This window comes from Diceros bicornis, chromosome 6 (genome assembly GCF_020826845.1).
Source record: "Diceros bicornis minor isolate mBicDic1 chromosome 6, mDicBic1.mat.cur, whole genome shotgun sequence".
Classification (NCBI taxonomy): Eukaryota; Metazoa; Chordata; class Mammalia; order Perissodactyla; family Rhinocerotidae; genus Diceros; species Diceros bicornis.
In genome coordinates, this window is record NC_080745.1 from 92,347,074 (window position 1) to 92,374,829 (window position 27,756).

General features: G+C 38.7%; 1 protein-coding gene across 1 annotated transcript in view; it reads left to right on the forward strand.

Annotated features, from left to right (window-relative positions):
* Positions 1-27,498, forward strand: part of GLRX3 (glutaredoxin 3) — a 32,285-nt gene extending 4,787 nt beyond the window's left edge. Inside the window, exons 2-11 of the mRNA XM_058544304.1 lie at positions 1,237-1,345; positions 9,752-9,826; positions 10,562-10,763; positions 16,391-16,563; positions 16,800-16,861; positions 19,051-19,108; positions 20,931-20,983; positions 23,701-23,740; positions 23,827-23,919; positions 27,233-27,498. Of these exons, the coding sequence (XP_058400287.1) occupies positions 1,237-1,345; positions 9,752-9,826; positions 10,562-10,763; positions 16,391-16,563; positions 16,800-16,861; positions 19,051-19,108; positions 20,931-20,983; positions 23,701-23,740; positions 23,827-23,919; positions 27,233-27,283 (916 nt within the window). The 3' untranslated portion in view covers positions 27,284-27,498. The remainder of the gene's footprint in view (positions 1-1,236; positions 1,346-9,751; positions 9,827-10,561; positions 10,764-16,390; positions 16,564-16,799; positions 16,862-19,050; positions 19,109-20,930; positions 20,984-23,700; positions 23,741-23,826; positions 23,920-27,232) is intronic.
* Positions 27,499-27,756: the final 258 nt, after the last annotated feature.

A 27,756-nucleotide genomic window follows, 5' to 3' on the forward strand; every position in this document is an offset into this window, starting at 1 on the left:
CTGTCCTAACTTAGTATTGGTGAGCCCCAGAGGCTCTGGCCTCAGCTTCTTTATCCTCCTGTATGGGTGAGCATGGTGCTGGCACTATTTCTTAATTCCCAGTTCTGCAGAACAAGCTCAGACTTCTTTCCTGAGCTCCAGACCATCACTAACAGCCCACTAGCCTTCCTTTTCTCTCAGGTTTGCAGCTTCTATACTACGATTCACGGCTAGTGCCACCACTAGCCATCAGTCTTTAAGCCAGAAACATGGGGCCAGCTCTAGACTGTACCGCCAATGTCACCATATCCTGTGCCTCCTACCTCTGAAATCCCCAGGGCCTCCTTCCACTTCCCCTCTCTGACACTGGGTGGTAGGCTCCTTCTCTCACCTGTATTATTTTATTGGTTTTACAGTTTGTTACTTCTTTTCTTGCCCACAGGTTAGTTGTCCTTGGTTCCTTTCTCCATGTAACATTTTTAAATGTGTTTTCTTCCAGATTTTTCAGATTTTTTTTTTTGGTTGGAAGGATTATATTTGAATTTAGAATTCTATAAACCAGGGTTTTCAGTTGGATATGAGGATAGACTTAAAGATATCCTTGCTCGAGATAATTTTATGTGAAAGTAGTTGGTTGATATACACTGAGATTCCTAAGAATTTCATCAACAATTTGTTAATCCACTATTCTGCCTGTTTATACTATCAATTTTTAGGAAATCTTTTGTAGCACAATATAAAAAAGTATATCTTGGTAAAAAGCAGATCCATTTTTCCCTTGTTCTCTGCTTGCATGCCTTCATTTTCAGCATTTGATTCCTGTTCCTGTGGTCACAATCATGCCCCTTCGTCACAGTACCATGTTTAAAAAGTAAGTGCTAACATTGATAGTGATAATGCAGCCACATTTTTCACAAACATTGTGCCTCGACTACAGAAATTTAGTTTCCACCTTTCCTAAGGGTCTGAAAATATGGTTGATTTACATGACTAGTGAGATGGATGAATACTCAGAACCACTTCATATGAGCTCAGTATTGACTCAGAAATGTCATCAACTTGAAAATTCACCTGAAGGATTCTTAAGACCTTGCAGGTCCTCATAGCTCAGACTGCGTTTAATACAACAAAATTCTAGCAGCACAGAAGCACTTCAGGCGGTTCCTGTTAAGGTTTTTTTTTTGTTTTTGTAATAGAATTTAATCTATACCAGTATTTGCTTTTTTCTAAAGATACTATAATTTTTTTGATTTACAGGTCCCTCCTTGTGGTCCATTTTTGGGCACCATGGGCTCCACAGTGTGCTCAGATGAACGACGTGATGGCAGAGTTAGCCAAAGAACACCCTCAAGTTTCATTTGTAAAGGTATTACGTTTTCAGTGTTGTGTCTTTTATGAGTTTAATTCTGACTTATGGGTTAGACTACATTTTATTAACTAATATAAGAGAGGAGTGGTTCCGAATTCCACGTGTTTATAATTGGGGTTGGGATCTGTTATTTTTGTGATACATTATTCTTAAAAATCTTAAAATAGTTTTGCATTTCTCCAGTACCGAATAGTGTAAAATTGACTGCACTTTCCCTAACACTGCTTGGGTGGGAGGATGGGATCAGTCCGTAGCAGGGTGGACAGTGGGGGAAGGTTTGTGAGCAAAAGCAGACTAGGTCATTCACTGTGGGTAACTGTGGTTTTAATGTAGTAAAAATTTTAAAAAGACTTATTTTATTGAAAAGCTAGGTATGCTGTGGAAAGTGATTCGAGAAAGAGTATGTAAAGGCTGCTAGGACCCAGGGGAATGGGAAGAAGTTGCTGTCTGGGATTGGGTAGATGCAAACCTAGAGGAGAAACTGCAAGTTTTTCTAACCTGTTCAGGAAGCAGAGGAAAAAGGAAGCCAGACAGTCTGTCTCTTGCCTTCTTTGTTTTTACTCTGTTTTGCATGTTGCCTTCTTTGTTTTCACTCTGGTTTTGCATGCTCTACATTCCTAGTATCTCTCTTGCGTGGGTAAGTACTAGGAAAGTGATAATTGTGACTGTGGATTAGCTCACTTAGTTTAGCACCTTTAATGTTATCATTCAGAACTTAGTATTGGTTTAGGCAATAAGGCCGAAATATGAGTTGAGAATCTTAGAAATGAATTATTGGGAAGGAAGGCACACTCTGTATTCAGAAGCCTGAATCCTTTGGATTTTAAAAAAACAAACAAAAAAACAAAGCCTTATTTTGTAAAACCAGAATTTGTGAATTCAGAAGACGTGTTGGCAAATATACCCATATATGGTGTTAAAAATGACATCAGCTGTATCAGCTGTGTTTGTCTGTATGCCACTGTTGATGTAAACTGAAAACACAGAGTTCTCACAGTCTAATTCATTTGTATAGTAGATGATATAGTTTCAGACAGTTTCTATTTAGATAAGTGTACTTCGAATAGGTATTGTGCTTAGGTGGTTCAAAAATCAAAACAGTGTAAAAAGATGTCCATTGAGAAGGCTCACCCACTCCTTCCCCTGTCAGCCCTGTTGTCCCACCCCATAAGTAACTGCTTGTATTAATTTTGTATGAATCCTTCCAGTGTTTCTTTATGCAGATAGAGCAAGTGTGAATATGATAGTTAGCTTTTTAAAATTTAAGGACTTATTTAAAATTCCAATGAAATGTGTAATGTAACCTTAGAACGTAACCCTAAAATGTCCATTATAAATAATAGAAGGGGACATTAAAACTGCATGTTTGGTCAGTGATAAAAGATAATGATTACAAGTGAAATGAATGATTAAACATTTCAATCATACGATTAATCAGGGTGATGGTAATTGTTGTAAGTCTGCTTTTATGTATATAATGTTACTGGTTTAGATAACACATTGTTCTTAGTTGCCATCTGAATGATTTATTTAAAGTAACTACAGAATTACTTCTCACATTGGTACCAGACTTGGCAGTAAGATTTTAAGTTGTTCAAGTGCTTAAGTGTCTCAGCAAGCCAAGAGTTGGGAAGCCCTTGTCTGTTGGAGATACCTGAACCCAACCGCACCTGCCATTCATGGGGAGGGTGGCAGTGCTAGATGGGTAGTTCATCCAGGCATCATTACTTTCTGGAAATTTACTCTATGGCATAGTTTTTCTTTCATTAGACATCATCAAGGGCAAAGACAATTTGCATGGAGTTTGTGAGGTAGGTAATTTAAAAGGTCACAATTGCTGAACAATACTGAACAAATGAGAAGGAAAATATTTGAGAGATGCGTTGACATTTCCCAGTACGAGAGGCATGTGGTTCATTTTAAAACAGCTTTCTTTTCTTAATGAGAGCTTTTCTGGAACTTCTAGGGTATAGAACTGATGTTCTACTACCTCTGTGTCTTAATTTTTTTCCTTAGTCTTATTTTTTAAATGACTCTAATAATTTGGCATTTTTTTTTAAGTTTATTTGTTTTTTTTTTTTTTTGTGAGGAAGATCAGCACTGAGCTAACATCTATGCCAATCCTCTTCTTTTTGCTGAGGAGGACTGGCCATGAGCTAACATCCGTGCCCATGCTCCTCTACTTTATATGGGACGCCGCCACAGCATGACCTGACAAGCGGTACATCGGTGCACCCCCGGGATCCGAACCCTGGCCGCCAGCAGTGGGGTGCACGCACTTAACTGCTACACCACGGGGTAGCGGCCCCTAATTTGGCATTTTTGACTTGTGAAGTATAGAGATTAGTCCATTCTATGACTTAGATTTACAGAATAATTATGTAGGTGATCTTAAACACGATGTTTTTAATAGTTTGATTGTAAAGTTTTGTGGCCATCAACAATTTGTTATTTTGTAGAAGATAGCAAAATATATGGAGAAAAGTTAGCATAAATTTTTGGTCTGAGTAGTTTGTGCTCATTGGAATAGATTGCTGAAAGGCAAGGCTTTCATATTTATTGCATCTGAATCCTCTCATTTCCCGGGCTGATGATGTGGTGAGAAAGTGCACCCATGCTCTTGCCTGTGCCAAGTAAAACGTGGTGTTCTGCTCATGCGCATCTGCTGTCATATCTAGTCAGATCCTGGGGCTCTGATGTTCTCAAACCTCCAAGGGCTTAGAGGAGATAAATGAGTTATTTCTATTGCTGAAAGTCTCGTAGAAACCTTCTGTTTAGTCAGAATAAGATTAAATAGCTAATTAAAATGTCAGGTGGTTTTGCTTTTGAAATTGTGTAAAGTCAGTTTGTTAGCACTTTATCTTTAAAATGGGATTCATATTTATCATTTAATCACTTGTTTGGTAGGTAGAATCTTTGAAGATAGAGTGTCTGGTAGAGGGGTGGGAAGGAGGAAGAATAATATGAGGCTTCTTGGGTGACAAAAACGTTGGGTACCAGTAGTTGTGTTCAAGGTCCAAATCAAATCCGTTTTTTAATAGGAGTGGCAATTTATTATTTTTTTAATTTTACATTTGATTTTATTAATTTTATTTTTTAAATAAAAAATGTATATATTTAAAGTGTATAACATGGTGATTCACAACAAATCCATTTTGTGTGAAGTCTTTCCTATATACCCGTGTGGCTTTATTTTTGGTCTCTGAACTTAGTTTGTGCCATTGGTTGGACTGTTAGGAGAATATCTTGTAGTTTTGTCTGTGCTGTCATTTAATTCCTACTTTGATTGGCTTCTTGACTAGATGGTAGGGTACTAGACGTAGGGACCTTTATCTTACCATGTTCTCATTTTTTTTTATTGCTTTCCTTTGTGCAAGTACCTCCCACCCCTCATGCCAGGCTCCCCCACCCCAGTTCCAGCTTAGTATCCTGATCCTGCTAGGCTGTGGTACTCATTTAACTGTATAATGCACTTTAGTACAGAAATTTTCAAAGTCCGACTTACCAGCCACGTGGTTGGTGAGATTTTATACTGTTGTATTTCATTTAGTATTAATCTTGTTTGTATAGTAGTTGCTCTACTTGCGTTTTACATCCATTGTAACTTCAGATATAAGATCGGGGTACAGAAGGCATTATATACTTAAATTTGTATTTTTTGATTCCTTAAAAATAGTAATCTTTATAGTTTGATTTATTCTTAAATGTGCAGCCATCTTAAAGACATAGGCTTACACTGTTTAATTTCTAAAGATCTATATAATTAGTGTAGATAATTTCTGTAGTTTACACTGTTTACTTCTAAATGTCTGTAAAATTAGTACGTGAAAGCAGATAGTGTAGGGCAATTTCCGGAGGGTACCAACTAGCTATATAACTAGGTACCAACTAACTAGCCGAATTCTTGCTTTTCATTGTCAGAATATTGACTAGAGTTATGTGCCACATAATGACATTTTGGTCAACGATGGGCCACATAGATGACAGTGATCCCATAAGATTAGTACCTTATAGTCTAGGTGTACAGCAGGCTATACCATCTAGGCTTGTGTAAGTACAGTCCATGATGTTGGCACAAGGACGAAATTGCCTAAGTATGCGTTTTTCAGAACGTATCCCCGTCGTTAAGCAACACATGACTGTAGTTTATTTGGCATCTTAGAGAGCATATGTAGGACTCCATTTTTTAGGAACTCTAAAAATGCCTCTCAGATAATTCTAGTAGAATTGTTAAATCTTAAAAATATCCTAGTTTTAGCTATGCTGTTTTGATAATAAAAAAATGTTGTAATTAACATAGTTTATTAGCTGTTATTGGGCTAAATTTGGCAAAAATCTTTAAAAAAAGTTATCAAAAATATTATTTTAAATATATATTTTGAAATTTATGTTTGACTGTTAAAGAAAGAGTTTGATTTTGAAAATTTTCCCTTTTGTATCACGTGTCACAGGGTAGAAAGAAGCTTCTGTATGAGGTTTAATCATTCTCTCCTCAACCTTGGATCCTCAGTGCTACCACCTGCCAGTGGTCATTCCCATTCTTGGCTTAGGAGTAGTGACCGCCATTTGTTCAATATTCTGTCAGAATTTATATATTGAACACTTATTGTATGCCACACATTGTGTTAGTCACTGGGAATACAGAACAGGAAGGGCATAGACAATAAATGGGTAACATATTATCAAGGTAATTTCAGGTAGTAATAGGTTCTACAAAAGAAATAGGCAGGCTGTGAAGGATGAGTTGGGGTGCTTCATTTAGGTTGGGCTGGAGAGTGAGAGCTAAAAAATGAAAAGGAGACAGTCATTGGAAGAGCTGGGGGAGAGCTTTTAGGCAGAGGATTAGCAAGTGCAGACTTAGAGGAGCAGGCAAAAGGTCAGAGGGCTAGTGGGTAGTGAAGGAGGAAAGGATATGACATGAGGTTGGAGAGGTTGGCAAGGGCCAAGTGGCCTTGTGGGCAGTGGTACAGCTCGGATTTCATTCCTAAGTTGATTACTCTGGCTGTTGTGTGGGGAATGGTTTGAAGAGAGTAAGGGTGCAGACTAGAAGCAGGTATGTCAGTTAGGAGGCTATTTCACTAGGCCAAGTGAGAGATGCCTTGGGCACTAGCGGAGAAATAGCATTGAAATGATGTTATGATCTGAGTTGGCTTATATTTTGGAGGGGAACCCAGAAGACCTGTTGATGGATTGGATGTTGGGGGTGAGGGAAATGGATTAATCAAGGTTATCTCCTTTTTGATTTGAGCAACTGGATGGATTAAATTAGATAGATATGCCCTGGGGAGGAGCAGGTTTAGTGGGGATATCTAGTAGACATCTGAGTGCAGATGTCGAGTGTGTAGCTTGGAGGTGAGGGGAAAGGTCTCGCCTGGATAGAACTTGGGTGTTGTCACCATGTTGGTGTTGTTTAGAACCATGGGGTTGGATGAGACCGCTCTAGGAGAATGAGTCTAGATAAGAGAAGCAGACTCAGAACCAAGTCCTAGGACATGCAGCCATGTAGAGGTTGGCCAGAGGTGAAGGAAGGAGCCAGAGACCGAGTCTAAGAGTTAGAGAGGGAAAAAGAAAACGTGGAAAGCCAAGTGAAGGGTGTCTCGAGAAGGTGGGTGTGGTCATGCTTACTGAATGACTGCTGAAAGGTTAGTAAAATGAGGAAAGACTAACCAATGGGTTTGGTGAAATGGCAACGTGGTGGTATAGAGATGAGCAGAGCTTGGCTCTGGAGCCAGACTGCCTCGCTGCACCACTCAACAGTATTGTAATTTTGAGCAAGTTACCTGATTTCTTTAAGTTCTAGTTTCTTCAATAGGATGGGTGTAGTGACAGCACGTATTGTTGTGAGGATTAAATGAGTCAGTACATGAAATGCATTTAGAACAGTGTCTGACCTAGAATAAATCATAGTGTTAGCCATTACTATCATGGCGGTCTTTGGTGACCTCTGATAAATTGAAGTAGACTAGAGAGAGAATTCCCTACCTCTGGATTTATCTTACTGTAGCAACACCTCCCCGCTCTCGCCTGCTCTCCGGAGACACACAGCTCACTGTGGTAAGGGTCCAAGTTTGAGAATCACAGTACAGGAAGCAAAAGTGGTTCCCACCAAAGGCATTCTGTCTGGGATTCCATTCTGGAAATGTTCGTGTTTGGTCCTGAAGTCATGTATAAATCCTATCTTTGAAATTTAGTCTGTCTTTTTGATTGTTGTAGTAGAAAAAGTTAACCATAGTATAGTGAAAAAAGCATAGACTTGGTTGTAGTCAAATGAATTTGGGTTTGTTTCTCAGCTCTGCTACTTATTAACCACGTTTCTTTGGACAAGTTACCTCTTTACCTAGTCACCTATAAAATTGAGATGATAATATGCTTCACACCTTTCCAGGTTGTAAGTAGTCTAGGCACTCTTATGTAAAGGGCCTGTCATGGTTTATGGCACAGATAGCTATTATTCACCATCTTTGGTCTCTTCTGAATGCAGATCATTTTTTAATATTTATATATTTTCTGTTTTCATTGTTATAACTGTTGTTTTATATCCAACAAAAATATTTACAAAGAGTTTTAGTGCTGCAAAGGTTTTAGGACTTCAGATGCCCTTGATGTTCTGGGGAATAGTACTCCTGGCCTGTGCTCAGGAGGATTTGTCGTCATCATTGCCTTTGTCTTATTAAGACCTCGTCTTCTGGGAGCTCATTTGAGGAGAGGTGCATGTAGTGATCCTCTCAGCTTCAGCAGGAATTTCAAGATGATCATTTGCTTCCCAGAAAAGCTGTCAGTAAGGGACCCTATTGGAAACCAGCAGGAATATGAGAAGAGATCAGCTTTGAACAGTGTATAGGAATTTCTTTTTATGAGTCAGGATGTTACCTGTTTTGTTCTGGTTTAAGACCATATTATCTTGTTTCTACTTAATATTGCCCCTTTTTTTTGATTTGTATTACTTTTCTGTTAGAATCCAGTAATACCAAAGATGGAGACCTTAGGTGAGCTAAGCCCAGGGCCAGTGTGTGGTGGACGCTCAATAGGTGTTAGTTGAAAGAGAAAATAGCGAGCTGTCTTTGTCATCCATCACCTTTTCTGCTCTCTCTGGTCTGACTGTGGAATTGTGTGAGAGAAAACAGCACAGAATTCTCTAAAACTTTAGAGAGAATTTCTTCTAAATAGCTGTTTCCGAATGCTTTGACTTTTCTTTGTTCTTTTTTCAGTTTTATTGGACAGTTAATGTTGATTTAAAATGTGTATAATTTTTCACATAAATACATTTAAAAAAATGAAAATAATTAAAAATATGGTTCCAAAAGGGCGTCCTAAAGAGATTAAAGTAGTAAAAGAGCACCCAAGAATATGAGCTGGGAATCCAAACCAAAGGCAGATGGCTGCCTCCATGTGCTGTCCAGGCTCACCGGGGTGGCTCCACCACACTGGCTGAAGCTCTGAGAGAACAGTATTTCAAGCCCAGCGCAAATCTTTCACTCTTGGAAAAATACAGTATAGAGATTTTAAAAACTTTTAACAATATAATTTATCCATAAATTTTATTTCCTGCAGGTATAATGTGAACACAGATTTTTATTGGTTTTAAAGTGTTTTTATTACATTGACAGTCCTATGAGGAAAAGATACAGTATGTGTCAGCTTTTTTAAAGTATACTGTTTATAAAATCCTACATAAATAGCTTACAGTAGTTGTGTTCTAATTATTTATAAATTGTGTTATTTAATATGTTTTAAATCCATGTATCAGATATCACATCATATCTTGTTGAGGGCCTCAAATTATCAAACAGAATGCAGTCATCTTATTTAAAATGCATTTAAGTGTATGAATAGACCCAGAAGCAAGTAACCTAGCAAGATATCTGCTGAGTGTCCAGCAGCCTTGCAGGAGTTAAAAGTAAGATTTATCAGACATCAATAGTTTATTGAAGAAATACTCCTTTTTGCTTCATAATTTGCAGAAGGCTGCAACTGTCAGTCATGATGTACTGCCTCTTGAAATTAGTCAATAGAGCAAACAGCAAGAATTGCTGTGGGCAGAAAATAAGCACTGTAATCATGACATAACTGGGGTCAGTGATTTATGGATTTCAATATAGTAGTCGCTGCATATGATTGAAAATTTACTAGGTCACTAGTGCACCAAAAATTTTATTCACAGCCTCCAGGCATCTTTTGAAATGTGCAACAAAATAAAAACCTCTGAACCTGTTTTGACACTGCAGACTCGGTGGATGACATGCCAGCCCAGTGAGTCTCATTTAAATGTAAATGTGTCATAAACTTTTGTACTCTTTGAAAACGTCATCTACTTGAAGGGATAGTGCATGTGAAACTGATTTACATGTTGAAATAGTAAAAAAGGACCTTTTATAATCAAGCTTAAATTCTTTTATTTTAAAGTTGGAAGCCGAAGCTGTTCCTGAAGTGTCTGAAAAATATGAAATTAGTTCTGTTCCCACCTTTCTCTTTTTCAAGGTAAGGATAAAGATGGCACAAGAGCTCATGCCTGTGTAGTGGGCCGTGGGACTGTCTTGGTTTCTTTACCCACTCCCCTCATCCCTGAACATTAGGCATTTGCTTCTTCCTGGCTTTGCCCTTTCTTCGTGTAGTCTCATTGTTTGCTTGCCTGGGGGTCTGAGAAGAGTGCCGTGGACTGTGGAGGTCCAGAACCAGGATTGGAGCTTCTTGAGAAAAATCCAGATATATTGCTGTAGACCCAAAAGTTCCCTGAGTTGGGTCAGAAGTTGGTTGTTTAGGGTATGTGCCTGGACATAGTGAAACATCTGGCTGGTTCTGGTTTGATTAATGACTCTTTTAGGAAGCGGGTGCAAATCTATGCTTCAGGGCACCCCTGGGTGTTACCATAGTTCCCCAAATACCTCATTTATACTTAATAATAGATTCATCCCAGAGAGGTGGGAAAATCCTTTCTGTCTTAGGTTAGACTCTGATCTGGTCTGAGTTTGAGATATAGCAGTATTTTCCTTGTATGTTCTCAAAAAGGAAAAAAAAGAAAACATTTATTTCTAAAATTGAGATGCATTGCAGGCAGTTGGTAATCAGATTTTTAAAAACTTCTTCAATAATAGTGTTGACCCCTTTAAAAATTGGCTAGAACTATGGATTTGTACTTGTTATAATTTTGGAAACTGAAATATGGAGATGATGAAGGAATGCCACATGTATTCTAAATGACTTTTTAAACTTTAGAATTCTCAGAAAATTGACCGATTAGATGGTGCACATGCCCCAGAGTTGACCAAAAAAGTTCAGCGCCATGCATCTAGTGGCTCCTTCCCACCCGGTGGTAATGAGCAGCCTAAAGAAGATCTCAACCTTCGCCTGAAGAAATTAACCCATGCTGCCCCCTGCATGTTGTTTATGAAAGGAACTCCTCAGGAACCACGTTGTGGTAAGAAGCTGCTTTTAAGACAATGTTAACAAAATGGGTACTTTATCAGGATAGGGTACAGTTGAGGCGGACGTGCTCTTTTCAGGCCATACCATACATCTTACACTTGTGTTCAGATACCTTTGAACATCAGAAAGGTCATAATTTCCAGTGACATAGTATAATTAGGTGATATGAATTAGTTTGCACTATAGTCTCAGAGAATGTTGGAACCAAAAAGCATCTTAGAAATCATCTAATTCACCATCTCTGTGCACATAAGTACCCAAAGATCTGAAGGCCACCTCCTCAGGGTCACCTGGTAGCAGAGTGGGGATTAGGTTCCAACAACCATATTGCTGTCTCCATTAGTGGGCTTTGCCTATTGAGTTAACTTTGCTGTTAACAGTTACCCTCTCTTCCTCAGCAGGCTCCTTTTATTCACCTGGTCCAGGGTTAACAGTTGACCGATTTACAGAGTTTTGGTAGTGCTCCTGTGTCTTCCCTGTGTACTTTTGCCTTCCGTGTCGTCTCTCAACATGTGATAACTATATTATTCCCCCACTGCCATCATTTTCAATGTATAGCTGCTAGTAATTTAAAGATTCCTAATTCTGTGGCTTATAGTCACTCTTATTTTCTGTACCACATGTACACTTGTAATTCTGTCCTTAAGTAAGTTTTAGAGTTATTTGACCCCTCTGGGTTTATGTTGTTTTCTTTTTACTATGCCTCGCACAGCATTATTATGCCACATAATTGAGCCTTAGTGCTTTTTGATGTTGCTGTTGAGAACGTAAGAGTAGTTGTTTCAGCTGCATGGGAGGGAATTTATTAAGATAGGCGGCAGTAAAATTGAGTGTGCTATTGATAAGATTACTGCACGTCCAGTGTGACTTTATAAAAATAGCCAAGCTTCCAATAGAAATTTAATTGTAAATTCTTCCCTATATGGTTACAAATTACATATTAAATTATGAAAAAGTATAGTTTTAAAAATAAAGTTTCATGATGAACTCTATCTTAAAAAGATAAAACAATGATTCCTTTATCTCTCAGTTGTACTTTAAAAATTTCTTTTCCAATATTTGCATGTCAGATGCCTGCTATTTATGTATTGAAAAGCTAGCTGAGTCTATACTAGAGTTAACGAAAGATAGCAACAGACAATCTCTGTGTTGTGGTTGTTTTTAATGGAAGTTGCAGCTGGTTCACTTTCTCCTGTCAAGCATAAAAATTATTTCTGGTACTTTCTGTGGTGACCTAATAATAAGGACTTAAACACCAGCCCAATGGGTTTTATTCAATACTTTCATTCAAGTCTGAAGTGCTGTAGAACTAGCTGTAAGATGTGGACAAACCTGTATGACAGGTTATACAGGTTATACCTAGTAAACCTACAGTAAAACCAATAGTATGTTATCTTCTTTGGAATTGAACAGTAGCATTCTCTTCATCTTTTCTGAATGATAACCAAATAAAATTGGCGGGTGATGAAAACTGAAGCTTGGGGCAGGTATACTCAGGCACCAGAGGGGAAGGTGTTATATTGGAGAGCATCATAGACTAGATGTCATGCAGGTGAGCTGCAGTCCCAACTCTGCCCCATGCCACCTGCCTTGATAACTTGACGTACAGGTCAGTTTATTGTCCTTGTGCCTTCAGTTCTTCCTTGGTAGTGTTGGGTGTTGGAGCCAAGCTTGGAGCCAGTCTTTTCAATTCAGATGTTGTATGATTATTTAAATAAATTAGAATTACGTGTAGAAATAATCATTTTTCTGCTTAACCTTTTATTTCATTAGACTGAATTTATGATGTATTTCTAGCTATTTTGATATTAACTTTCTGAATGGCATTTAGAAGACTGTACAAATAACAAGTTAGAATAAAAAAGAGGGGGCCGGCCCCCTGGCTTGGTGGATAAGTGCGTGAGCTCCGCTGCTGGCGGCCCGGGTTCGGATCCGGGGCGCGCACGGACGCACCGCTTCTCCGGCCATGCTGAGGCCGCGTCCCACATACAGCAACTAGAAGGATGTGCAGCTATGACATACAATTATCTACTGGGGCTTTGGGGGGAAAAGTAAATAAAATCTTTAAAAAAGAAAAAAGAAGCTTTAAAACATAGAGCAGTCTGAAAAACATATTAAAGAGATTTAGATAATAAAAGACATAATTAGGGAGTTAAAACAATTTTTAGATTTATATGATTTAACAGAGTTTCATTCTGTACTAGTACTTATTTTATTCTTTATAATTTTTATAATTACTTTTTTTTTTGCTGAGGAAGATTTGCCCTGAGCTAACAGTTGTGCCAGTCTTCCTCTATTTTGTCTGTGGGTCACTGCCACAGCATGGCTGCCAATGAGTGGTGTAGGTCTGCACCTGGCACCTGAGCCTGGGCCGCTGAAGTGGAGCGTGCTGAACTTAACCACTAGGCCACGGGGCCAGCCCATAGCTACATTTTTAATAGACTTTTCTGTTTCTCAATATTTTGGTTTCTGTTACAACATGTCTTTCTATCACATATAGTGAATAGATCATTTTAGATTGATGGTATTCTTTAATAAAATTTCTACTTAAGGATTAATTGGGAGATCCTTCTGTTGTGACTGCCCTGTCACTTCCTTCATTGATTCTGCTCTGATTCTCTTTGGCCTTTCTGTGTGCACTGCTACACAAACTGTCTTCATCCTTAAATTGTTTATTAGAAAGAATGTGACTTGCACCCTCTTCCTTTGTGAGCCTGTTCAGTGGAAAACTGTTTTTGCTCTTCTGTTGGCACATTAGAGACGAGGTGTTAGGCAAAGCCTCCTTTATGAAAGCAGTGACTATCAACACTCATGAACTCAAGTGGCTGGTATTGCCATATTTTACGCAGAATTCATTTGAAAACGTTACCGTCAGTATCACCCTTTACTCCCGTTGGACTCCCTTTGTAAAGTAGAGCTACGCTTGATTTTTGATTGGCTGGCCCCCACCTTGCTTTCAGTTAATCAGGAAAACATGAATGAATAGCATTTAAATTTTGTATCAAAGAAACCTTGAAAGCCGTTTCAGGGTCTGTCCTGGAGTCTACTTGGACACAGCCCAGCCCCTGCACATTTCACATCTCGGTCTTCTTAACCTTTGCTTTTTGGGCTCTACCTACGGAATTGTATAGTGCATAATGAGCCTGACGTATTGATACGTTCTCCGTCGTCAAAGAATTAGATTGTCCTTATTCCGTGCTCCTCAAGAGGACAAGAAAGAGAGGGCTCTCATGTTTTAGGAAGATTTTCAAGAAGCACTGAGATGTACATCTTTTTAAACAGAATGTTAAATCCTTGAACATGCAGGTTAATTAAGTTATTTGGGAATTCTTATATCTATTTCAGTTAGCAAAGCTTTTAGTAAGGCGAAAGGTATTTGAACCACAGTACAGACATTTCTCTTGCAGTGAGAGTCGTCTAACTGGATTTTACTTTTTAAAAAATCAGACACAAAAACATTACAGGATTGGAAGTGTTCTTTAGTGTTTTCTTGTTAGGTAGTGATGCATTGTGGCAGTTGGGCCTCTGGTTCATGTCTCCTGTCATGAGTAGAAATGACTACATGTAGAAGTGGTGGTTCTGTGACAGTTAAACAGGATTTTCTACTTTTAAATATTTTTATTGCATGCTTGCATTTTTCTTAAAAAAAAAGTATGTGTAAATATTTTGTTATTAGAATAAAGCCTTCTCACTATTTTATCCTTAAGCATAACATTTTCAGTTTGCCACTTTAACCCTTAAAAATGAAACACTACCAATCAATCTTTCTGGTCTGCATGTAATTGCCTAAAGCTAAAATAAAGCTTTTTCACAGCCAGTTACAGTAGAAATGAGTTAATATATTGGCAACAGAATAACCATCAGCAATCAGCCGTTAGCTGTTTACTAATGAACTCCCAGATGGATGAAAAAATTTCAGAATCGGTGTTTTACTTCAGGCTGTACATGAACTTAACACTTCAGTTGTAGGAAAAGCAACTTATATGCTGTATAAATAAATACCAGTGCTTCATCTCAGTAAGCTGCAGATCTGGAAAAGGTTTGGAGCTCAGTAATAGATCCATGTTTTAATAGTAGAAGTGCTTTTGCACTTCTGTTAATTGCAAGATTCTTGCAATTAATCTTATACTGAATTTTATGATTTGATTTTATTTAAGAATAATTGCTGATGCTCTTAAATCTTGTAGGAATTTTGAATCTGAAGAATAGGTTATTTTCCAGTGAATTATGACTGTGTTTGAAAAGAAGAGTGATGGAATGTGAAAGAGTAGAGTGGTACAAAGTATTGAAAAACAATTGGGAAGAATTAGCTTATGGAAAGAAAAATATCCTCTTTTCAGACAAGACTAACAGATTTATAAAAGACTGATATTCACACTCTTATTCTTCAGTACTAATGTCATAATAGGAAAATGATGTCAAAAAACTATGGAACAAAAATGTGTCACAAAAGTATAATAAAATCATGGAACATAAGATTGTCACTACAGTGCAGTAAAAAAAAATCACATTACATACTTTGGGGAATGTAAATAGTTTTAAAAAAGAAACTGTCAAGTTATGACACCAGATGAGAAAGAGCACTGTCAGTCTATTGACAGTTCATATGTAACAACAGAGAGGTAGTTTTGAAAGTTAATGTGCTATATCCATTTTAGACTAAAAGAGAACACATTCCTTCTTGATTTTTAATTTATTCTATTTAGAGATGGTCAAGAGTGAGAACTACTGAAATATATACACAGGAAGCAGTAAAAAAGGTCAATAGAAACCAAACAGAATTGGGTTTCCAGTATAGTCAAGTAGTAGTTAAAAATTACTATTGTAGGGGCCGACCTGGTCATGTAGTGGTTAAGTTCTCGCACTCCACTTCGGTGGCCTGAGGTTTGCCAGTTCCGATCCTGGGCGCGGACCTACTCACCACTCATCAAGCCATGCTGAGGCGGCGTCCCACATAGAGCAACTGGAAGAATGTACGACCATGACATGCAGCTATATCTACTGGGGCTTTGGGGAGGAAAAAAAGGAGGAAGATTGGCAACAGATGTTAGCTCAGGGCCAATCTTTCTCAAAAAAAAAAAAAAAATTACTACTGTAGAGTTTTTTTCCTCCACCCAGTGTTGATTCTCGTAGATTCACAGAGCAGCAGAGCTGGGAGGGACTGTGCCAGGTGTCTAGGTCAGTCCCCTGCTTGATGGGAAAGTACAGGGAGGAAGGGTGGCTGTTCAGGGCTTAAACCATGTGTCTCCTTGGTGGATGGAGCAGGTGCCAGGCTTCAGGTCTCTGCTTTTTTGAGCAGTACTGTTTCTCTTACAACAAAAGATGTGCCTAATACTTAAGAGGAACTTTGATAAATACACACACACACATACCTGAACATGTGGTTAACCTGAGTTAAGCCATACCTGAACATGTGGTGTGCTTCAAGGTCAGATAAGGAGTTCTTGGAATTTGCTTTCTCTTTACATACTATTCAGCTGTGCTAATTAAATCACTGGTAAAATAGAGGCAGGCATCTATATTTAGTAGATAATATGTACTCTGAATTAATTTAAAATTGTGTGTATGTTAATGAGGGGGAGAGAAGCTAAGTTCTTTGTTTTCTTTTTCTGTATGCAGGTTTCAGCAAGCAGATGGTGGAAATTCTTAACAAACATAATATTCAGTTTAGCAGTTTTGATATCTTCTCAGATGAAGAAGTTCGTCAGGGCCTCAAAACCTATTCCAACTGGCCCACCTATCCACAGCTCTATGTTTCTGGAGAGCTCATAGGAGGACTTGATATAATTAAGGTTAGAATTGAGAAATCTGTACCTTGTAAAGAGTTTTCATTTAGAGCGTATTTTCATAAGTGCTATAATCTAAAGTATAAATTTCTTAAGAATCTCTACATTTATGAATATGAATCTGGAATATATACAAAGTATTTCTGATGAGATGATTGACTAATATTCTGTATTATGATATGACCAAGGAGTTTTATGTTATAATAAATGTTTTCTTAAACTTACATGTATGCTTATTTCAGGAGCTAGAAGCATCTGAAGAACTAGATACAATTTGCCCCAAAGCTCCGAAATTAGAGGAAAGGTAAGTGTTTTAAAAGTTTCAAATAGTCTACCGTTTATTATTTTAAAAATATTTTTGAATTCTCAGTTTTTGCTTGCTCTTTCTATATAGAAAATCAGATTTATTTTTGTATGCCAAGGTCATAATTGTGTTGTTTGCAGTCAGACTAGTCATGCAAACTAGGTCTCATTTAGACTGGAGATATTTTTCACCAATTTAATGATTACGTGGAGGATATTCTTTGTTTTTATAGACATGTCATTATCACAATGGAATAACCAAGTTTTAGTTATCTCTCTGCATTTCAGAGCCAGGATCCAATTGTCTTGGTGGTCGATTTTAGTAACAGTTTAGTAACAGTTCATGCTCATGGCCTAAACCTGGCTTACTTGTGTTTTCTTATATGGAGCCCTGATGCCTGCTGCGTTCACTGTCCTGTTAGAACACTGTGAGAAGGAAATGCTGCGTATGTAGTGCATGTGTAAACACTTTAGAGATTTCTCATGTCCTGTCTAAACCATGATAACTTAAAATTCAAGGAGATTTTGGAGCTGTAAAACCTGTCTTCATTTGTTTTATGAGGGAACTCAATCAACTTTTAGAGATTTTATCTCCTAGAAACTTTGGACTTTGGGCTATAGGGAGATAAAGGGATTTTTATTATAATAAGTATGAATTAATGTAGGGGTTTAAAAAGGAATTTATTTTGAAATATAGTAGTATGTCAGCCGTTCATAGTTGGGGCTTGAGTTTGTAAGGTAAAACTTCCTCTTGTAATTTTCTTGCCATTTAAATTTTGAGAATTTCTAAAAGTGTTTAATAATAAATACCTGGTTTATCTGTCCTTGATTAATAAAGTAATCCTCATCAATTGTATTCCATATATGTCAGTCTGACCTTTAAGTGCCACATTTTCTCAAATGATGTACACTCTTTCATGCCTTTTTGGTAAGAAAGGAATGCTCCTAGCCCCTTTGTTGACTCGGGTGTGCTCAGTTGCATTCTTGGCTGTGTGGCCTGGGAGGCTCACAGAGGCTGTGCAGCCTTAGAAGACTGCTCTGCTTTTCATTTGCTTGCATTTGCTTGCAGCTTATTTTTCTCTCTGTTGAGTACACTCTTGCTGTTGTTGATCTCCATCAGACCTTTCTCTTTTCTCAGTGTGCTGCGTTTATATCTCCTGTGGTTTCAGACACCAAAAGATTGGCTAGAATTCTGTAGAAAGTAAAATTCAGTATATTTTGAGTAATAATTTAAAGGTCTCCTGGTAAACAAAGTGCAGTAGCCTGAGTTCTGGGCTTGGTGACACTCTGTGGGTGAGAGAGAGGGACTTGTGTTGGATCCCTGGATCCAGGTAGTTGGGTCACTAGGTGAGTGATCAGGATCAGCATTGTGTTCTTTATTTCTGACTGTTTTTTTGAGAATTAGCTAATTGTGCTATATTGAAAGTGTACGTGACATAGCTTTGTGCATGATTTGTGCGTTTCATTTGTGATAACTTTATTCTATGAGGAGCTTTTGAGCCATGAGTGATTCAGAGCACCTGTGAAAGGAGAAGGACACAGTGATGGTATCACCGTGGGGCTTAGAGGTTCTTAGCAGTCCATTGTCCTGACGTGGAGAGTTCCTGAGATTTGTGACTAGACTTCAGGCTATATACAGATGGTTGAAATTCCTGACGGCAAGTTAGATCACGATGTTTGAAAGATTGTATAAAATATTAAACGTAAAGTTAATGTAAGCATTTGATTTTAGCAGCTGGTGTTAGTTGGTGTTCCAAGATTTAGTGCGTCCCCCTCCAGGTATGACCTTGTGAGCACTTAAGAGTGTAGAGCTGTGCACAGCCTCGTGATGGAAAAGGGAACACACAAAATATAGTTCTGCAAATTCTGGATGGGCTCTATATAGGCCCCTTATTGAGCAATTCCTTATTGAATTGGTTATTATTATTTTTTTTAGTACCGTGAGTTGATGGGCTTAAATTGCAACTTGAAGGAACATTCGTTGCCTTAAAAAGCCATATTGTGTTTTACAGTGGCTTAGGGAGAGAATGAAATAAAGGAAAATGTCAATGCATTTGCTTGTTTAATACCACTCAAAGCTTCGAACTATCATCCTGCTATCCCTCAAATATGCATGTTACTCATGAAGCGGAGCAAAAGTGGTGTTTAATAATTGAGCTGAGCCGTTTTATATCAATTTTCTCTCTTTAGGCTCAAAGTACTGACAAATAAAGCTTCTGTGATGCTCTTTATGAAGGGAAACAAACAGGTAAAGAACTCAAAAATGGTTTTATTTGTAATTTCTTTTGATGTTAACATCTGCAACAGGGGGACACTTAAATGTTTTTTTCCTAGCTTTAGCTAATGAAGCTATAGTGGTATCAGGAAGTTATCCAGGCCTTAATTGGTGCTTATGGAGATCAAACAAAGTAATCTACATTTTGCTTGACTTTATCATCAACATCTCAGTGGGGTGCATTTCTTTCTGCTGCCAAACTTTGTCAGCCAACTTGGTCAACACTTAACTGGTTCTGATAGTTGCTGTCCCGCCACCATTTGAGTTTGTTGGCTCTTGTAGCATGCAGTTTGTACTTCTTGAGTACAGGGAACTTTCTAGTTCTTGGGTTTGCAGTTCTAGATCATCTATTAGAAGTGTTGACGATGGAGAAATAAACCCTGGCTGCGTCACGTCTGCTCAGTACTTGTTTGATGAATGAGTGAAACAGTTTGGCACTTCTTATTTGTTGTGGGATGGTTCTTACACCTTTTTTGGTGGAAGTACATATTGATTGTGCATCATTTTGAATATCAGGTTTGATAGATCACTCGCACTGATAGTTCGAGCAAAACTACTTATCATTTGTATTCGGCTTAGAATGGTAACCTCCAAAAACCTGCCTCTGTTACCTTACTTTATTCTCAACCAGATGTTGAGGTAGGCATGGCTGGAGAGAGTTGGCCCATTTCAGAGATGAGGAAACTAAAGCTCTAAGAGGCGAGGCTGATGGAATAAAGACTGCAGTTATGTTCAGTCTGCCTCACTTATCAGCCAGGATGTGTTGGGCAAGTCACTGAACTTCACAGAGCTTCACTTTCCTCTCTTGTGAACAGGCAGCCTGGTACCTCACAGGGTCATTTTGAGAACAAGGTTACGATAACTAGTGTGAAGGTTAATATAACTAATATAGTGAAACCAATTAGTTTATATAACTAATTAGTTAATATAACTGTTACAATGAAACTAATAATAACTGGGAAAGTGGTAATATAAATTTCAGCATGTTGTGATCACTAGATTAGGACCTAGATTCTTTGACTGATTCACTGTATTTATTAAAACAAAATAGGGGAAGTTAATTTCCAGTAGTGATAAAGTGAATCTTTTTTTTTTCTTCTTGATGATTATTTAAAACAGATTTTTATTCTCAAAATTTTTTTTTCTGGAAGCTCAGAAAGTATTTGTGTATTTTAGGGATAGAATTATTAGCACTATTAAGATGTTTATGTGGTGCCAAATCTTTTCTACAAGATTGCTGGAATTTGGGATCCTGTGACATGTAAAAAAAAGTGTAAGATTTCCATAACCTCAAGAAAGTTTGGTACTCTATAATGTAAAGATAAATTTTAAAAGTGAGAGTAAAAGTCCAGTTGGGAGCAGGAAAATGATGATCCTAATCATTGCAAAAAGGTTAAATGAGTTGAGATGATCCGTATGAGGGAAGTAGAGAGGAGCTGAAGTCTCAGCAGAGTGTTGAGGCTTGACTTAGAGGAACTTTTTGACCTCAAGGATTATAAGTGACTAGAACACGTCATCTCCAGTGGTTACAAACCGAAGTAAGTCTGTGTGCTGTGCATCTGGGATGACATGTGAATGGGGTCAGTACTTGAAGGTGCAGGGAGGGGTGAGGTGGCTTCCTGAATGCTCACCTGTCTGGCTGCTCTTTGATGGGGAGAGGCACTGGGAGGCTGTCAGAGCAGCGCTGCATTGTTCAAGTGCTGTCCTGGTAGACAGAGTGTTGGATACGACCGTGCCAGTGGGCCATGTAGAAAATGTAATACATCTTACTTTTTTTTTCTTCTTCTAAATTTAGGAAGCTAAATGTGGATTCAGCAAACAAATTCTGGAAGTACTAAATAGTACTGGGTAAGTCAGTCTTGTTCTCAAACATTTAGGAAATTCCAGCTTTTCACTTGTGCCACTGATGCTTTTCAGTTGTTATGTCTCTATTCATATATTTTTATCTCTCTATTTATTTTTACTATATTGTTTTGCAAATGCTTTAACTTAGACCACAATAGTATTTTCTGGCCAGTGTCAACCTATTGGTAACATAAAGGAGGTTCTCAGGCAACCAATGAAATAACTATTTGTCTGCTTTCTTAGAGGAAAGTTAATAGCTAAGTTCTTACCAGGCATAAAGACATTTTAGGGAAAGTGTATTATAGGTTTTTAATTTTATTTAAAAAAATATTCTAGTTTTAAACAGTTCATGAAACTGATAGGGCACATGTTAAGGTACATTATCTTGATCTCTGAAGTAGGCTGAGTTAAATTGCAGTGCCTATGCTTTTGATTTGCCCAGTGATGAAGCTGCCAGGTAAGAAAATTGCGATTGATTTCTGTGATTAAAAACAAAACCAATATGTCAATTATACCTCGATTAAAAAAAACACTTATATGGAGATATTTAGCACATGATCTATAAGGTTTGTCAAATAGTTTTGCTTATTTCTCTTCCTTTTTTCTTATTTCATGATTGCTTCTTTTTAATATTTTAAAAGCTAACCATAGCTTTAAATGTATTAGCCAACCCTATGAAATTATAGGGAAAGTGATCTTTGAAATATTTAGACATTCTTGGGCAAAGTTGAAAGGAGTTGAGAAGCACAGGTTTAAATACAACTTTAGGGACGTAAAAAGAATGGTTGATTTCTTCAAATGACTGCGACATTTTACAGAGGAGAGTCTAGTCAGTCTGTTGTCCTGTGGCCTCCAGCCTGCCCCTTCTTCATCCTGCCGGTGGCTTAGGAGAGGCTGGCTTGGGTTTGGTAATCATTTATTATGGTCTCCTTTCTCTGTCTTCCTTTTGCCACAGCTCCATGGTGAGACACACTCAGTCCACCTCTCCTTAGCCCCACTGTGTCCCCTCGGGGCATGCTACCGTAAAGCCATGAGGCCAGGACATGACAACACTGGGCCTGTCTCAGCTCATGTATTCAGTGAAAAATCTTTATAACTTTGCTTGCTTCCATCTCTGTCTAATCCAGATTGGATTGGAAGTACCAGTTATCCTAGGACAGAGGGGCTTCTTTGGGAGAGAATGCCCGCCTGGCTCTAGACTTGGTAAACACGGTTGGCCCTACGATGAGCCAGGCCTTGGGGACCTCTGAGGTTCTTTTGGGTTGAACAGATCGTGATCTTGCTGGGAGTCATAAAGCTCTTGGCTTTTTATTCCTTCTCCATTCTTGCACTTAACCTTTCCTTTGCTAGCCAGAATACACATGCCTCGAGGGGCTGAGTACCAAGTGTATATTGATGTGTGAAAGGTACTCTTTACAAAGAACTTCTAGGAGACATATTGGCATTTATGACTCTGCATCCCTCCATACACCGGGCCCAGTACTGCTTAGGTCCCCTGTGGATAGTTCTGTAGCTCGTTATTTTTACAGTACTGTTTAGATGAGGAGATCTTTAGTTCAACTTGAAAGGAGACTTACCTTGTGTGGGTCTTTTTTTTTTTTTTTTTTTTTAAATCTTTGCTCTTCTTCCAATATTCCTTTTTTGGTACTTGCTGCTGATTAAATATTAAGTTGATTAAGTTGTCTTATTTTTTGACTGTTGCCTGCACCATGGACAGTTTTCTAGGGAACTTGTTTACCAAGTAAATAAGATTTCCCTATATGAAGGTGATTTTGGTTTTATGGAAACTGAAATTTGTTTCTCATATGTAGCATTTTCTTTGGCCAGTTTTTGGACCTGCACATGTCCCCACAGTCTCCCTGCGGGAACTCAGTCATACATTCATACTAATTCTTTGACCACCGTAAAGTGAAATCCGTCTGAGTAGATATGGTTGGATTTTAATGCAGTGATTTTTCGTTCATTTATACAAGTAGTGTTCATTATACAGTATAAAGCCACAGTGCTTTCACTGGTTTTATGCATGTTGAAAACAGCATGTGTGTTCAGAAATAAGTTTATTTCTGGGTGGAAAGCAGACATCCATAAGGCGGCGTTTGTTGACAGCGTGATTATCCTGGCTGGTGAGCCCCCAGCCTAGCCAGTGTTCACCAGCCTCTGTCCAGGGGCAGCAGAGCTGCTCCATCCTGCTCCTTCAACAGTTTCCAGTAGGTTAAGAAGCAGCAGCCTGGGGTGGGGGCTGGAAATGGAGTGCGAGTGTTAACGACAGGTGGGTGTAAATAGTGAGCATGAGTCTAACCCCGGGGTTGGCAGACTGCAGCTGGCCCCCTACTTTTGTTAGAATGCTGCCACACCCCTTCCTCTCTGCGGTGCTGGGCTGCTTCTGTGCTGTGTGGCAGAGACGAGCAGTTGCAGTAGAGACCGTATGGCCTGCAGAGCCTCAGTGTTTACTGTCTCACCCTTGAAGAAGAAGTTTGCTGACCCCCATCTAACCCAGTATTGTCTAGAGAAACATCCAGATATAATTTGTATCTTAGAATGACTTAACTCTGTGCCGTACCTGCCAGATTAAGAAGTAAAATCATTTCCATTTTTCCACAGTAAATTTTTTTAGCAACAAAATAGTTTACTTTCCTTGACTGTTTTTAAAACACAAAATAGGTTTTACAATTTTTGTTTAAAACTGTATTTCCTGTTAAAATGTTTTCTCCTTTTTGTAGTGTTGAATATGAGACGTTTGATATATTGGAGGATGAAGAAGTAAGTTCTATGATTTATGTCCTTTGTTTTAGTTTTAATCATTAGGGTCTGATACGAAGGTTTCAGGGTTCCTCTTGTTTCCGTAGGTTCGGCAGGGATTAAAAGCTTACTCTAATTGGCCAACATACCCTCAGCTGTATGTGAAAGGGGAGCTTGTTGGAGGTCTGGATATTGTTAAGGTAAGGTTGGAATTCATCTGGTATCCTGAAGAACTGAAAATTTTGACATATTTAAAAATTATTATTTCATATTGAGCAGAAACTTCGGGGTTGTCCTTCAGGCCTTTCTTTTCTGGCCTCATATCCACTCACTTCCAGACCATAATATCTTGTCATTCTCACTGTCACTGCCGTATCAGTGTTCTCACCTCTCACCTGAGCTGGTCACATCCTCTCCCTTACTGTGGGCCTCTCCTGCTGCTCTGAGTCCTCTTCAGAACCTCCGTAGCTCCTGAGGGACTGCGGGCTCAAGTCCACACTCTGTGACCTGGTGTTCAGAGAAGCTTAACTTACGTGGCTGAGCTCACAATTTGATTTTACTCACACTGTACTGAATCCGGTAGAACTGTCTTCTGTGTTTTCAGCTTTTCTTCACCCTGTCTCTTCTGCTTTGGATTCCCTTGCATGTTCCATAATTACATCTGTTTTCTGTATTCTTCAAGGCCCCTCTTGTCTGTGAATCATTTACAGATTCTTCCAGCCAGAAATGTTTGTTTTGCTCCTGCACTTTTATACTTATATATTATAATTATTATATTAGTTTCTCATGTCTTTCTGCCTTTCTGCCTCACATGTACTTGGGTGATGGAGTGAAGAGCACCAGGCTGTGGGCAGGAGGCCTGAGTCCCAGTGCCCACCTGGCCCTGCTGGCTATGCCACAGAAGCCTGAGGTCACTGACCTCAGTTTCCTGAAAGAAAACTGGAGGATTGCATCAGGTCATCTCCAAGTCCCCCTTTGATTCTCAGATACTAGAAAATTGGTTAGCTCTGTCAGATTGTAAGCATGTTTTGAGAGGACGCTTCCTTGTATGTCTTTGATGATTAATTTCCTTCGTTGGTTTGCTTCAAGTAAACTCTCATAGAATTTAAAATGGGCATGACTTTTCTTATAGGATTTAAAGTCTAGAACTTAGGGCACTTCCACCTAATAGCACCTGTGTGCTCCATAGCTCTCCTGGTTAGCCCAGAACAGCAGAGGGAGGCTGCAGCTTTAATATCCTCAAACTCTCTACCCCACCCCAGGCCCACCCTGGCTGGGCGTCACGGTGTTGGAGGAGGGTGGCAGTGGGTGGGTACAGGTGAGGGCCTGAGCAGGCGTACCAGGCTCTGCTTGAGAAGCACGAACCTCCATGAAAGGTGAGCTGCTGGAACTACTCCAGGCCTTCTTCTCGTCTCGCCGGTTAGAAGATTTTCTGTGAGGTCTGATCTCTGACTTTTTAAGTGGAAAGCAAGTAGTGAGTAGTACTGCTTCTAGTTACGTTGTAAACTAAGAGTTTTTAACTCATACGTTCGTAACGTGCGAGAACTCTAGCCCGTCTCTGGCAGCACTGCGAGCCGGTAGGTTTTGTAAACAGGCGTGAGCGCCTCTGACTGCCCAGACCGCTACCCTGCGATTTTATCCACATGGGTTTGTCTCCTGCCAGGTTCTAGGTTTGACATCATACTTCTTAAGTCAGTGAGGCATTTTTCCTACTAAACTGTCTTGTTCCTGGACGAAAAAAGGGTTTAACATAGTAGCTTTTGAATAGCCCTGAAGCAACAATAGATCTGCATTTGTTATTTTATATATATTTTTTATTTTTGTAAGACACAAACGGCCTTCAAACCCCAAATACTCTTGAGCCTGTTTGTGTCTAAATGTTTTATAGCCTGTACCTTAGCCATTGGTAACTCTTAGGAAGATACAATCAATAAATCTCATTTAATTCTAAAGCTGAGCTGCATGAGCAACTTCTTTTTAGGTATATAACAAGAGTGTTATATGACTTTGTATGTTCATTCACCTGCTAAGAACATATACATTTGGAAATTGGTGATGTTGTTAACATTTTTCTTTGAGAAGATAACGGAATAACTCTTAGGTTGCCATTTTGGTCTGTTTGTTACAGAGTGCAGTTCTTCACCTTTAGTTCAATTACAGCATCAGTTATGTTCCAGACGAGTTCATTCTGTCTGGCCTCTGTAGGAGTGTTGAGTGATTTTTTTGTTGAGTGGGTAATTAAATAAATGAATTACTCAGTAAGTCAGTGAGTCAGTCTAATGTCCTGAGAAAAACAGCTGCTAACTAATATGTACTCAGTGAGTTAATCTTACCTCTAAAGAGTGAACAGTTTACTCCTGCAGAATCTTTAGACTGAAAACAGTTTGTTTAGAGAGAGTCAGAATATTTAGATCAGGCTGCTGTTTAAACTGGCTCGAGTTCACTGCAGTGATGATGATGAGAATGGCTGTGTGGAGGGACTTTTGCCGGGCAAGGCATACTGCTGGAGTGCTTCACACAGGTGACTTCCTGCCATCCTCCCAGCAGCCTGACAGGCGCATTCTCGGTTGATAGATGAGGAAGCACAGACACAGAGAAGTTAGGTGAGCTGTCTGCCATCTCACGGCCAGTAAGCCGTCGAGTCCAGATTCTAGCTGAGGACCGCCTGGCCTTTCCATTGTGCTGCATGGAACTGCCTTCTGAGTTGTGTGCTCGGAAAAGTCCTGCTTGGTCCTTTGGTGCAGCAGGATGTCTGCTCGTTAAATGGGTAGAAGACGCCAAGACATCACTGAGGGTTGTTGAGTTTGTATTACAGAGTCACGCCTATTTGGGTTTGATCAGAGAGGAGCTCAAGTGGATTTTTGTGGTTTTATTGAATGATATTCATGCTGCTTAGTAATAACCTGAAATGTTACATCAAATTAAATGTTTATCTTAGACTAGAAAATCTTATTTATCCTTTATTGTCACATTTTAAACTTGATGCTGTATTCCAAATCTTAAATCTGAAAGATAGGCACAAACAGTTTCTGAATTATTACATCTTTTCCATGGTTTCTGGCCTTTATGTTTACATTTACATGTTAGTACTGTGGCTTTTCCAGGGTGGGTTGAGAGAGTAAGCATGTTTACTGCCTGTGGGGCAGGAGGTGTCATTTGCATTGTCTGTGAGTGGATGTTAACATTACCTTACTGCTTTCTTCAATCCCTCAAAGTATTTTTCCCTGTTGATTGCTGTTGTTTACATAGGAGGCTTCATTCTTTTGCTCCAGTTGCTCTGTTCGCTAATGTTAAATAATTTGTTGGTTTTAGAATACCTTTTTACTTTAATTTTGTAATTTGATAGCATGCTCAGTTTTTATGGCATAATATTTAGTTTGAGTGTGTTGACAGACTGGAGTTTTAATCCAATAAGGTGTTTCTTTTGGTTCTCTGATATAGGTGCAATCTGTAATTGTTTATATGTTTTTATTTTTAAATATACATGTACATGTTTTCTTTTTTTATTTTTAGGAACTGAAAGAAAATGGTGAATTGATGCCTATACTGAAAGGAGAAAATTAATGTTAAACTTGGTGCCCAACTGTTGCAAGAAATATTTAATTACAGTGGAGCAGTTCATGATTTAGTCCTCAGAAATGGACTAGAAGAATGCTTCTTACCCAGTTATGCTTTGTGTATTTCACAAGGTTGTGCTAAATAAATGTATGTTACATTTTTTCCACCAAAAATACAATGCAATAAACATCTTCAAATTCAATTAAAAATAATTGTGTAAAAAAGTGTATTTTTATAGTGATGTTAAACATGCTATAATTAACCCACTTTAAATCTCTTTTTCATAATATGTGGGCATCTTGTAGCAGTTAAGAAATAGACGGTTATAAGAAAATGGAGAACTGTGACAGAGTCTGTAACACTCACAACGATATTTAGAACAACTCATAGACCAAACCAATGGCTCCCCTCACTGGCCAGAGATCTCTTTACAGCTTGGAAAAATTCACCTGAAAATCTTCCTCTGATGGCATCACTGA